Source organism: Pleurodeles waltl, chromosome 5 (assembly GCF_031143425.1).
Source record: "Pleurodeles waltl isolate 20211129_DDA chromosome 5, aPleWal1.hap1.20221129, whole genome shotgun sequence".
NCBI lineage: Eukaryota > Metazoa > Chordata > Amphibia > Caudata > Salamandridae > Pleurodeles > Pleurodeles waltl.
Genome location: NC_090444.1, coordinates 793,253,387 through 793,267,432, shown reverse-complemented (window position 1 = coordinate 793,267,432; position 14,046 = coordinate 793,253,387). Strand labels below are relative to the sequence as shown.

Genomic DNA, 14,046 nt, shown 5'->3' with positions numbered 1-14,046 from the left:
TTCTGTTTTACCTTTGTTGAATTTTCAAATCATAAAGGGGTGCCAACTTAGTGATGGACAAAACTCAGACTATATCCACATACAGCCTAATAAGAACAGATGAGGTACTTTTTGGCTGTTTGAGCTGTCTTGTAAAAATATGTTTTTCTTTTGCTCTCAACATTCTACAAACCTGGATGGCTGGTGAGCAGGAGCCAGAACTAGAGCAGGAATGCTCCTCTCCTTTGGCATCCATGTGTGTTTACCTTTAAGTGAGCTAATGGACCATTTGCATGGCATTCCAACCTGATCTGCTGACACCACTGTGGAGGGGAATCACTGGAGGGTGACCAGATAGTTAAGAATTGTGTCAATAGGAGCCCCACCAACAGTGTGGAAAACAAGGTATCACTGACAGTTTGTTGATGCACCAGAGGTCCTGAACTCGCCTGGGAGAGGCAGTGGATGATGTCCTTCGGTGTGGATAGCCTGCCACTGAAACTTGGGAGCGAGAATCCTCACTTGATGCAAAGGTGTTGCTGGCTGAATCGGGGACAGTGCAGACAAGTTTTGCCCTGAAGAGGCTTGGAGCCTGGGACAAGTGAGAAGGTGCCCCCAAAAGAGTGGTATGAATTAAAGGCCTGAAGACGGTCCTGTGACACACTATGGCTGCATAGCCAGTGGCAGAATAACGGTCAAGTAACACACTATAAGAAACAGAAAAAAATATTCAAGCGAGAAGGAAAACTGTGGGTGGAATTATAATCAAAGAGAAGTGGACAACAGACATTGGAAATTATTTTAAAGAAATTAGACAAGATGGAGATGGCGAGTGCTGCTGTGAAACTACAGCTTGAGGCTGAAACAGATGGAGGACAAGATGAACCAGGCATTGGAAATTTGAAAGGGAACACCGGTTTTGGTAGGCGAGTGGCAGGGGCATTACTGTCGCCTGGCAGTTGAGTTGAAAATGAGAGTGCTGTGTTCATGGTCACCTCCATAAGTCTGGTACCTGGCACACTTTATGGTAGAACAAGGTGGCAAGGACTTCATCTTCTCACAGCTATAAGCAGCTTGTTCTATTTTAAAAAAAAATAGAGAGGTGACCCAGGTGGTATAAGGAGGCCTCTTCTGGAGTCCTGCTGACTTCGACAGTGCTGCTAGGATTCCGCATGTTTTACATTATATGTACACAAGTGTTAATGGTGTAGATTCCCCATAAGGCACCTCCTGCCTTCCTTACTCATATTTATGGCTTTAACCTTCCCCTGTTGCCACTGTTGTGTACTACTTTTCCAGGTTTTCCATTGCCCTAATGACCTCATTTTCCTTCGAGAACATAACATACAAATATTCTGCCTGGAGCAAAATATGAATGTAAAATTCAGAGTTATTGTTTTCTATTATTGTCCGTATGCTAGAACTGCGTTTGATTTGTCAGCGACAGTTGCTGCCTGTTTTAGAAGACACTGTTTAGATGGGATCCACTGTATTTTGTTTGGTTTCTGGTACTTAGGGAACCAGTTTAAAACAAAGTGAGTGTGCCAGACGTTTCCTCCCTCCAAATACCAGTTTCATAACAGGATAGCTCCTTGTATCATATTTGGTCACTATGCTGACACTATTATGTCAGAGGGTCCTCATTACTTAAGGTTGAAGTACCCAAGAACGCTTACATTTTGTTTAATTTTTGCAGCCAAATTAGATTCTGTCTATGTTCTGTATCATTGTATGCAGGATCAAACATTGATAAGAAGACACGGTCTACATTCCCAGACATCCTTTTTACCTCTGCAGAATCAGTGTTTCGAAACACAATATCGAACAATATTGACTTAAATTTAGTGTTTGGTCTAGTGTTTTTAAAAATAGCACCATAAGGGTATTGGTAGAAAATTTACACACAATGGGGCAATATTTATGAAACAATATTTACGGCACATTATTTACATCACAGAATATTTTGTACGTGATATTCTAACATACTAAATCAAGACCAAATCACTTCGCAACAAACATTGTGAAATGTTTCCATCAGAGGAGTTAGACAATTATCTGTTGCAGTAAGTTTTGCAAGAACAATCTTTGCCTCCATAGACAGGGAGGGGTGGTGTGCAGCATTCCCCATAAAGCACAGAGGCTTCTGTATTACATAGCTACGTACACAATCAGCTGGTGTGTCCATTAGAAAACACAAAGTCTCCAAGTATATCCACATCCCAATCATGCAGTTAATGGAAATTAGGCCTTGCACCATTGCTCTAAAATGAATAATTTGCCGCACCTCAGAATATAAATGTACAAACAGCAAAGACTCATATGAAACTCATTCTGTAGAAAATGATTGGATACACACAGCAAACATTATTGCAGCCATTGCAGTGTAAAATCCTAATTCAGATAGTAGGCTTCCAGTGTAGCAAATGTATTCACACCATAAATTGCATAATTTGCATTGCATGGTCCATATTAAATCAAGCTAAGTGCAAAGTGACTCCGATGTACGCGACAACCACAACCAAAGTGAAACAAGTGGTGAAACATTGTAGGTAAGTTGGTATGCAAACAACCATGCAGATTAGTCCTATTAGCCCAGACACACAGTTGCCTAGCCACACACTATTATGGTATATCAAAGGGTTTGTTTGCAAACAGCATCAACGAGTTCTCAACCCTTTAAGAGCTACGAAGGTCTCATCAGGAGTAAGAGATATTCTGAGGAACTGGGGACTTCAAGTGAAACGAAAGGCAGTATGTGGGTAACTATGCATTAGGTGCTTACAATCATCAAGTGAGAGCAGGTAGGCAAAAAGAAACTCACGGGTGCCGGACCTGTGAGACGGACAGGTAGGAGAAGGGTTATTCAAGATGCGTGGGGCACGAATAAGGCAGCCCCCGAAAACTCCAGACGAGCTGTCAAGAGGTCTAGGCAGACCGTCACTGTCAGGAAGAAACCTTGACTTCTTTATGCATGTATTTTCATGTTTGCATAGACATTTGGGTAGCTCTTTTTATTTGAAATAAACCTGAAAATGTGTCCGGCTTTTCGAGTTTAAAATCCAAGCGCTCTAAAACTTACAAAGTATACTGCATGTTGTGAAACGTGTTATTTTCAGTTTTCTTCTTTTTTATTGGATGTCTTATTGTATGAACAGAAATTAATCTTCAATAAATAAATATCATCTTTGATGGTTAAAAACTCCTGTCTAATTGGACATCATTTCTGACCTCTAAACTGCCTAATTTGTACCAAATATTAGTGCCTAAAGGTATGACACTGCATTTTGGAGATCATGCACCGGTGCATGAAGAGTCAATTCACCTAATTATTTTCACATATGTACTTTATGCAGCTTAGACAACTGCCCATTCATTAAAAAAAAAAAAAAAACGACCTGTACAGAACTGTCCTAACAAATCAGGAGGGCTACAACAATCTAACATGGGGCCAAACCTAAGTCAAGCAGTATATGCACACCATTTCCCTGCAGACCCAGTTGTTTCTGCTTGCATGCCCAAAGCAAGAAAAAATAATTAACTGAAACTCCTTTTGAGTACCATAATGTCAAGCTAAGGTTAACATGGTTTATTGACAGCACAAATATTCTATGTACTCACTCTTCCTCTCCCACGTTCTCCACATTTTTTATCTTTGGAAAATGACTCTTTTCCCTCATAAACATAATGAGCTATTCCTGACAGTTTCTTGTCAAACACACCGACCAAGAGAAGCAAACCTGGCACATGCTGAACGTACAGTGAGCTCACACAATATGAACATTGCACTAAAATACAAACATGAGGCACATAGACCGTTCCTGAGAATATTTTCTTTTACAAATGACTGTCAGATGCTTAAGTATTCTGAGAAAGAGTCGGATTTTAATTCCGTCTTTTAAATGTATTGAGCGAGTAGGATCCAACTCTAGTACTGATTAATACCTTTTAAGTGATGTGTGTGTACGTGTCTGTGTAAAAAAAAAAAAAAAAAAAAAAAAAAAGTTAAATCTGTAGCTTATTGCCCCTCACTCATTCCTTAATTGGGCCAGGAGAGGAAGTTCAAAATGTGAGAAGAATCTAGTATAACAAAATGAAATAAATCCCATCTACAAAGACTAACACATACAACCGCTTCCGTTGCAAGCGACACTCGGACCTCATTTTTAGAACTCACCTCTCCCTTGGAACCGCAAACCAATATTCCGGCTGTTTTCTTTTCCTGGCATACTGCTGCACCATAACTGCAGACTGTGTGTTAAATGATTTCCTCATCGGTTTTCCCACTTTAATACACAGAAACATTGGTGGTGTCTTGCTTTTCTCCTCTTTTGACGGTAGCATATCTGAAGTAAAGGAATAAATGTATGTAATCTTTTTGGAATAATGTAGACATTTCAAGAGCTAATGAACACACATGAGCTTTTAACTATTGTGCTAGAAGAAGGGGGCTTGTGCTGAGTTCACAACAAATGGTTTTGTAAGTCTGGTTTTGTGACATTCACTTGATTTGTGTATGCGCCAGAAGCCTACTGTAAGGTTCTATGTGTGTGCCAAAACACACTGTACAATTTGGTGACCTATGCAATCAAGCACTAAACCCAGGCTCTGCCTAAAACTAGAAGAGAATCAAGTTAAAATACTACTACATATGAATAAGATACTACCGTCCTTTTAAGACCCTCTATTTACAATTTTTGGCAATGTAACAATTTACAAAACTGCAAGAAGTTGAGGCAGATGTGCCAAAAATGCCCAGTGTGTCCGTAGCTCACCCGCTCTGTGCAATAGGAATCGGTATTTCATCAGTTTTTTTTATTTTTTATTTATTAAGCATTTTACATTATAGTAAATACAACAAACAAACTTGCCAGTTATCATCGTTAGTGTGTACATATAATATGCAATTAGGTGTCCTATAAAAAGAAACATATTACCATAGTCAACATGTCATATCCATTGAGATTGTAAGCACCTAAACTGGGCACAGGGGCTCAAAAGGGTCATAACATTCTACTTTAGTGCCTAGAGAGGGCGGCTGCAAAATAAAACAGGGGTATCGATTAGGGTCATGCTAGTGTTAAAGTCATTTCCTCCATTATGTGATAAGCGAGGAGTGTAATATAGCCCCATCGACACCCCCCTCCCAGGGAACATTCGCTCATGGTATCTCCTTCTTATTCCCGACTCTGTTGTTCCCGGGCCCAGCTCACAAACGGATCCCAGATGTCGCGGGGTCTAGATGCAGCTGGCATTAACTCCCAGAATGTGGTTAGCTGTGTATGCCCGTAAGTTACATCCGCCAGCCAATCCCTCACCGCGGGCACCCTCGGCCTACCCCAATGGATCGACACCCATCTCTTAGCAAACAGCAAAAGTAATGCATGCAGCCTGCGCATTTCTGGCGGAGTGTCTCTGACATATCCTAGTAGCCCAAGCAGAGGGGAAGGGACATCCGAGCGGCCCACTATCTGGTTTACCGATACAAAAACCTGAGACCAATAATCCTTCAACTTCGGGCAGGACCACGCTATATGTAAAAAAGAGGCCAAGGCCGACCCACATCGCCAGCATTCGTCCGTCTCTCTAAGCCTCATTCTTTTCAGGCTGATGGGGGTTCTGTAGAACCTATGTAGGTATTTAAAATGTATTAAACGCAGCTTGTAATTTGGCGAAAGCTCAGCGAGCTGCCCACAGCAGAACTCCCACTGCTCCCCAGAAATCTCAGGCTGCAGCTCCTCGTTCCAATGCAGCATAGATTTAGGCGCTACCTCTGGTGTCATGTTTTGCATATGGCGATAAATTCGAGTTACTAGTTTACGGGGAGAAGGGGAACCCACCACCGCCTCCAAAGCTGTAAAGATCGGCGGCGAGTCAGGGAACCCCTCGCACAGTGTCCGGCACGCCGTATGTAGTCTATGGTACAGGAATAATTCGGAAAAGGGCACCCCACCCCCCTCCTCCGGCGCAGGGGGGGGGGCATAAACTTGCCATTGGGAAAAAGGTTAGCAAAGGTGCGGAGATTCATCTTGTCAATCAGGTGGCCAGCTGTTCCATCAGCCACGCAAGGCAGCATCGGGTTATGCAGCAGAGGCAGCGATGGAGCATACAACAGCGGGACTCCGGCCCTCCTACGCAACTCCTCCCATACCCACTGCAGCATCCTAGCCGTATCTACATCTCCTCTAGGGCGCCTTGCTTTAGCGCATATCGCAACTCCAAGTGGAATGGGCGCCACCATATCACGCTCCACCGCCACGTGAGGCTGGAAAGGGACAGGGTGGGTCCAAAAATGTAGGAACTGAGCCGGAGCACAGAGAGCATACAGTTTTATATCTGGGGCCCCCAAACCTCCCTGCGCAGTGGCAGCGCCAACGTGTCCCACGCTACCCTGGCCTGTCCACCCGCCCACACCAGCTCAACCAGGCATGACCTCAGAGTGGCAAAGAAGTGTGCTGTAAGCGGTATAGGTATATTTACGAATAGATAAAGGAATTTGGGTAACACTATCATCTTTGTCAACGCGATCCGCCCAGTTAGTGATAGGGGCAGGGAGGCCCATGATTTCACTTTCTCGCTCAGCCACACCATAGCCCTGCCAGAGTTGAGGCCCCAAATCTCCTGAAGGTCCCGGCTTATCCAAATCCCCAGATATTTGACTTTTTCCGCCTCCCAGTGCAGGGGGTATTCAGTGCGCACCTCCGCAGTGCCGTCCGTGAGGGGAAAGATTACCGATTTAGACAAGTTGATGGAGATGCCCGCGAACCCCTCAAAGCGAACAAATTCCCGCAGGATGGGATCCAAGTTGTCCGCAGGATTTGTAAGATAGAGGGTCACATCGTCCGCGTATAGTGATATTAGAAGGTTTCTAGAGCTGAACCCTATACCTCTTGCAGTATGATGTTGCCTAATCCTCGCTGCCTGCGGCTCCATAGCTATGGCAAATAGCAGCGGGGAGAGAGGACAACCCTGCCTAGTACCGCGCAAGACAGGGAACGGTGCAGATACCAGACCATTCACCCGCACTCTGGCTGTAGGCAAAGTGTAAAGCAGACGAATTTTTCTAAGCAGCAGCGCACTGAAACCCATCCTTTTTAGTATATGGAATAAATATGGCCATTCAATAGTGTCAAAGGCCTTAGTTGCATCTAAAAAAAACACGGCAGCTTTAACTTCGGGTGCAGGTAATGTAATGTAGCGAAGATTGTTCGCAGGTTGTGGGAGGTCGCCCTTCCTGGTATAAAACCGGATTGGTCTGGGAGTGCGACCATCGACAGCATTGGCTGCACTCGATTCGCAAGTAGTTTGGCCAAGATTTTCAAATCTACATTAATCAGAGATAAGGGCCTATATGAGTTTAGATCGTCAGCAGGTTTATCCGGCTTCAACAGCGTGATAATCATTGCTTTGCGCATAGTGGCAGGTAACACCCCTCTCTCCAGGGCCTCCTCGTACACAGCCAGCAACCGGGGAGACAGCTCATCTACGTACGCCTTATAAAAGGCTGTTGTAAGCCCATCAGGTCCCGGCGCCTTATCAGGCGGCAGGCTCCTGATAACTTGTGCCACATCGCCGGCGTCTATAGGAAGGTCCATATATTCTCTGTGGTTATTATTGAGCCATACCAATGCAATGGAATCTAGATAGGATATAAGCCCTTCCGGACATTCATCTTGAGTGTTAGTGTATAAACGAGAATAGAACTTGGAGAATGCTCCTACAATGTTCTCCTTGTCATGAAGCAGTTCGCCATCAGTTGTGCGCAGCTCATGAATATATGTCACGTGACGCGGCGGTCTAACCATATTTGCTAGTACCCTCCCCGGTCTCCCTCCTTCGCCGTAGCGCCTCGCTTCAGCATATTTCCCCAGAAACTTGACCTCCCTCAATGCTTCCTCTTCATATTGCAGTAATTTAGCTTTCAACAGCCCCGCCGCCTCTGACTCCCCATCCTCCAAGAAAGTGCGTTCGAGTTGTTTTATATCGGCTTCAAGTTCTACCAGAGTGCTCCGTATTGCCTTCAATACCCCCGCCTGCCGGGCTATACATTGGTCTCTAATAACGACCTTGAAGGCCTCCCAAAGAGTCGCCTCCGTGTCCACCGACCCCGCATTATCCTCAAAGTAGTCCGCAATGTCGGTCCGTATCTCCTCCCTGAATGCGACATCAAGTAGTGCCTGGGGTGGGAGTCGCCAAGAGAATGCCGGGGAAGGACCCCCAGGGAGCAGCAACCTCAACATACAGGGCGCATGGTCAGACAGTGTACGAGGCATGTGCTCTACCTGCGACGTCCACAGTGCAACATCTCGCGACACAAGCCTGAAGTCAAGACGGGACCACGCGCCTCTATAGGACGATATACAGGTGCCCTCCCTCAGGTCCCCATGTCTACCTCGCCATACATCAACCAGCGCGCCATCCAGCATTATCTCTCGTAGGGCGGAACCCGCCAACGGATTCAATGTGCGAGCTGCCCCCTTTCTATCTACATTGTCATCAAGTACAGCATTGAAATCACCTCCCCATACAATTGTATCGCATCCAGTGGTTTTCACCTGCCCCCAGAGCTTATGAAAGAACCCTGGAGTATCTGCGTTAGGCCCATACACAGCCACAAATACAACCGAAACACCGCACACAATACCCTGAACCCAAACATATCTCCCCTCTGGGTCACATTGAACTGCACCCTCACGCCAGTCCAGCCCGCGTCTTATGAGTATCGCCACCCCTCGGGCATAGTTGGAGTAAATAGCTGAATAAACATGACCCCATCTAGTGTGACGCAGTCTTTGGGCAGGGGCGGTGTTCATGTGCGTTTCCTGCAATAGGCAGACATCCACCTTATGCCGCACCAAATATGCATGTACCAACCTAGCCTTCCTGTGGTCGTTGAGCCCCCTAACATTCCAGGTGAGACAGTTCAGGGTTTTATCCGTTCTTGGCATTTCTCACAAACATCTTGTAACATTTAGTAAGACATGTTGACAATAACCAGGCTGTAAGTTCAGGACACCGCACAGGTAGCAAATAATAGATATTGGCAATAAACAACAAGCTAACAGCCCCAGCCAGCCTCCCCCCACCCACTCCAACCCCCCAACCGGGTCGTAGATTAACCTTCCCATTCCTATCCCCAAAGAGACATTTTAATAAGCAAGGGAACATTCCCGAGGGGGTGTGGCAATGCCGGCTTCTCCCCCGTATAAAACGGGGTGGCCGGAAGATCTGCAGGGGATCCTCCCCGCACAAAACCTAGTAATCAAATCTATCTAGTATAGCAGATGACAACATTGAACAACAAGCAACACAAGTGCGTCTCCATCTCTAGCGAGTAGAAGTCACTTTTAACTAGGAGCAGTTCCCCACAGGGGATATTAAGTAGGATCGACGTTTACTCATTGTCGCAGAGCCTGCTGTCCTCCGACCTCACAGTGTCCCTGGAGCGTTGTGCGGATTTGCGCCCCACATGTTTAGCGAATTTCAACGCCTCTTTTGTATCAGTGAATATGTGGGCAGACCCCTCGAAGGACACTTTCAATTTAGCCGGGTAGAGGAGAGAGTACGGGACCTGCGCCTGCAGAATAAGCCGCTTTGCAGGCAGAAATTCTCGGCGGGCAGCCTGGACCGCTGGGGTGAAGTCAGGGTAGAAGGGGATGTTATTTCCTTTGTGTGTGATGGATCCTCTCTCTCTTGCCATCTTAAGGATCAAATCCCTGTCTTGTTAGTTCAGGATTCTCGCAATTATGGGTCGGGCGGCGCACCCACGGGGGGCTTCTGACCCAATGACCTATGCGCCCTCTCCACCGCAAACACCGCCGAGAGGCTGGGGTTAAACAGTTCGCGTAGGAGTTCAGTGGTATATGTCTCCATTTTATTTATGGCAGTGGTCACCGGAATTCCTGTGATGCGTAGATTATTGCGCCGGGACCGTGCCTCCAAGTCCTCATTCTTTGCATGGATTATTCCTAATAATTTATCCATGTGCAGGAGCTGGTCCCTTGTTTCTACTTGAAACTCATAACATTCTGACTGGCGGGTCTCAAGCGTGTCCAACCTCGTCTCGTGTGTGGCCACCTGGGTTTTAACAGAGTCTAACTGACTGGCGAGATTATCTAGTTTAGTATCTATATTACGGAGGCTGGAGCGCATCTCAAGCATCAACGTGCGCAAATCTTCGCCCTGGTCGTCTGCGGCTAGGTCGCGCTCCTCTGTCGCCTGGGGCCCCTGCACCAACTCTCCCTGGCGCATGGAGCGCTTATGATCAAAGTTCAGCTTCGGCTGTTTAGCGTCGTGCTTTCCCATGGCAGCGAGGGATCCACCCAATACTGCCACTAGTTTTTAGCTGAGTCTCACAGCCACCTCCGTTCCCTCACATCCACAGTCAGGCACTCCTGCCTCCTTCTCCGGGCCCACGCTGACCGATTTTGTTTTAACAAGTCACTGTGTCGCCGCTTGTACCTCCGCTGGGTTCCTTTAAATTGACTCTCCGCAACTAACCCAAACTGTTGCCAGGGTGCAAGCCAATGTCCATTATGCCGTTCACTAGCGCAGGTCAACGGAGTGGGGGCCCCACGTTCGCACCACCGCACACCCGAGGCAATCGGACAGGTCCTCGCAGCCCCTGTCTCTTCTGACAACTTTCCACTTTTGCCCAGTTGTGTCTGCTCACATGCCCCCAGGCGCCTCACCTCTGCATCTTCGGAGCGCTCTATTCATGGCTCAGGGTAGCTCAAACACTTCCACCTTTTCAAACGCTCCCAACTCCTCCACAGGGCGCCCTCGGCATTTACGGGATTCCGTGCCGGTGTTCAGCTCCTCTCCAGTCCCCGCGCCACCTCATTCTGTTTTTGGCGCTTTGGGCCCCAAAATGGCGGTCGCCACCCCTAGTGTCCGCCTCACCGATCCCCTCCGCAGGCCCAGCGTCTCCGCTCGTCGGGGCGCAGTCCAAATTTCACCCCTCTTGCCGCCGCCTGGGGTCCTTAATCTTGTAGGCGTCGTCTGCACTCTCTAGCTGCGTCCCGCGCCTAGAGCCATCGCCAGCAGCGCGGCTCCGCAAGCCTACCTCCCAGGCAGCCCGCGGCCGCTTCAGCTCTACAGCTCCGGCGAGATCCCCGGGCAGCCCGACAATGCCGGGACCTTCCGCGCCCCGGCTTCGCTACCGCTCTGGTCCCGCCGCCGGCACACGCTCGCAGCCCAAGCCCAGGCTCCTCCACCAGAAGCTCCGTCAGACGACACCGCCGGCTCCGCTTTCAGGCCGCACTATCCCCCAAGTCCACGCAGACAATAAAATAAAGCAATTCACATGTCGCCATCTGCAGCGAATCATCCTCCACACATTAATACAGGTTTTGGCAGTTTGGGCTCGCCCCGATGTTAAGGATCATTAAAGGATTTCAATCCGGCCGGCGGAGCACACTCAAAGAGTGTCCATCTCGCTGCTCAGCAGGCCACGCCCCGGTATTTCATCAGTTAGATGGCGACTAGGTACACCCAGCAGCAAGCACCGTAACTGTGCAGGATTTCTGGGGCATAAGCCTAACTTCTTGTGACTAGAGCAGTTAAGAACCAAGATTACAAACTATACATCACAAAGAATGCAGAGAAAAAAAACAATTGGATACTTTCTGAAAACTGGACTAAACCTGGCGAAAAATCACTCAATCCACGGTTGTATTTAGGCACCACCATTGACAATAACTGGTTTATCAATAAACTAGAATGAAAAGATTAAACACTATTTGCAATGCAAAAGGTCTAGCATTTTCTTGAGTTAGACCTATTGGCACTGTATATTAATAACTGGACATTTCTTGCCACATAAATTGGGCAACCCTGCCTCATAATTTCGTCTTTTCCTTCCGTATAATCCCAGTGGCTCAGCATTAAATTAAAACACTTCCATGTACTTTCTTCCTCTACCTTAAAACATATACAATTATCATATAAACCTTTATCAGAAACAAACTTGGTATTATCGTGTAATGATTATAGCACCATAGCAAAAATATCATTTAGGACGGTTTGGAGGGTGTAAGGAAAGAGGGAGATGGGAGTAAAGACGGAGAGGACAAGCGGTATAGTAAGAGTGTCACAGGTCCTGGAGTAAGAAAGGAAAATGGTTGACTCCACATTTGGTAGGAACATACAGCAGTAATTAGAGTTGAGTGAGGCCCTTAGGTCTCGGGGCCCTGGTGCTACTACACCTTTTGCTCCATTGACAACTCTGCCTCAGGAGAAAAAGCAAGAGGAATACAACAAACAAAAGGAAGGGGGAGCGGGGGGGCTAGGAGTCGGTCGGAGCACCTGCCCGGGTTTAAGGCCGGATTAGTGCACTGCAGATCACCTTGCGGCACGGTAATGTTTAGGAGAGCATAGGGCCCGCTCCACCCCCCCTTTTTACCCTATTTATGGTGGTCTCCATGGGGGACCCGGGGGTCTTTTTGTGGATTTTGGCGGCTGACGCGCTCCAGAGCCAGCACGCAGCACGCTGGAGACCTCGCAGAGGGTGACTGGGGCAGAGCCAGCACAAGTTGCTTGCCGGTCCTGGAGCCTGCAATGGAGAAAGAAAAAGCCTGAAACTGCTGAGAGGGGCAGAGGAAGGAAATAAGGTGCTTCCTCAGTTATTGGAGCATCCAGACCAAAGTTTAGATGGCAAGCTGGGTAAAGGAGCTGATAAGGCTCAACTTGTGAAACACATGAAGCAGTGTGGCTCTGAGAGACTGTTATTGAGGCCCGGCGTTCTCGTAGCTTGCAGGAGGGGGAGGGAGGCCTGCGGTTAGGATTAGAACAGATGAAAGTAATGGCCTCTGTTAGGACGGTTAAACCTCACCTGAAGAATGCATTAACAAAGGCCCCCCACCCCAAAAACATGCTGAAATCACCTGTAATGAGAGTGGCAGCAGAGAAACCCCTAACAGAGGATAAGAGTCTGTCAATTAAAAACTCAAAGAGAATCACGCCTTCCTTAAAGTCATATTTTAAATCTTGGACAGAGATGAGTGATCTTCTTACAGAAGGTAAGAGGAAGCAGCTAAGTTTAACCGAGTGTGAAAGTGAGGTAAGGAGGTTGGATTTGGAGAATGCAGTTTTGACGGATTTACATATTTGTGCCCCCCACCTCGCTTACGACTTCAACGATTTATAAGGGTCCTGCAGATGTAGGGGCAGTCCCCTACAACTTGTGTGATGGGGCAGTGCCTGCAGGGGGCGGCGGAATACCTCAAAGGCCCTAGAAGCTCAGAGTTGGAAAATTCAGGAGCACTGGCTAGCGGGCCCGGGCGTTTGGGATTTGGTTCAAACAACTCTCGCTCAATTGTCTCGGGCGATCAAGGATCGTTTTGCAATTTCTGAGGAAAACCAGAGTGGGATCCAAATCAGCCGCTCCAGTTTAGAATCAAAATTGAGAATTTGGCTCAGTGTACACAGGAGTTAGAGGAGGGGTTTGAGACGCTCCTAACAGTCATCCAGGAAAATTCTCAGGAGGTATCACGTCTTAGGTCTAAACTTGAGAGAACTGAAAATAATGCCAGACGGAACAATGTCAGGACTCTAGGCATGAAGGAGGGCTTGGAAGGTTTGGATATTAAAACATTTGTGATTAACCTTCTGAAAAATTCCTTTCCGTATGATAACTGGATGGATAATCTTGAAGTGGAAATCCAGAGAGTGCACAGGGATCCGGTTAAACAACATCCTGGGCGGAAGCACCCTCGGAAGTTCATAGTGAATTTTCTTTCATACATGAAAAAATAATTTATTGAGGTTGGCTCTTAAAGCTGGCTCGTTACAAGCTCTAGGGGCTTCTTTCAGGATTAGATCTGATGTCTCTAAGGAGACCGCAGATAGGCAGTGGGAATTTGGGAATAGGTTTGAGGAATTGAGGAAACTGGGTGCCAGAGCACAATTGAGGTTTCTGGCTATTATGAAAGTTATGTGGCGAAACAAGATGCATAATTTTTCGGAACCTGTGGAGGTGGATAGTTTTATCTCTTTGATAGCGAAGGAGGGGTGCCCTAGTAGTAATTAGGTAGAGAGATCTGATGTAGGCTCTCCCACGGGGTTGAGTGG

The 14,046-nt window shown here is 47.1% G+C and overlaps 1 protein-coding gene across 5 annotated transcripts in view; it reads right to left on the bottom strand.

Annotated features, from left to right (window-relative positions):
• The window catches only part of NCOA7 (nuclear receptor coactivator 7), a 934,107-nt gene that overhangs the window by 181,365 nt on the left and 738,696 nt on the right, over nucleotides 1-14,046 (bottom strand). For all 5 annotated transcript variants that reach the window (XM_069234813.1, XM_069234809.1, XM_069234810.1 and 2 more), the window contains one exon: nucleotides 4,154-4,322. In XM_069234813.1, coding sequence (XP_069090914.1) covers nucleotides 4,154-4,322 — 169 coding nt within the window. The remainder of the gene's footprint in view (nucleotides 1-4,153; nucleotides 4,323-14,046) is intronic.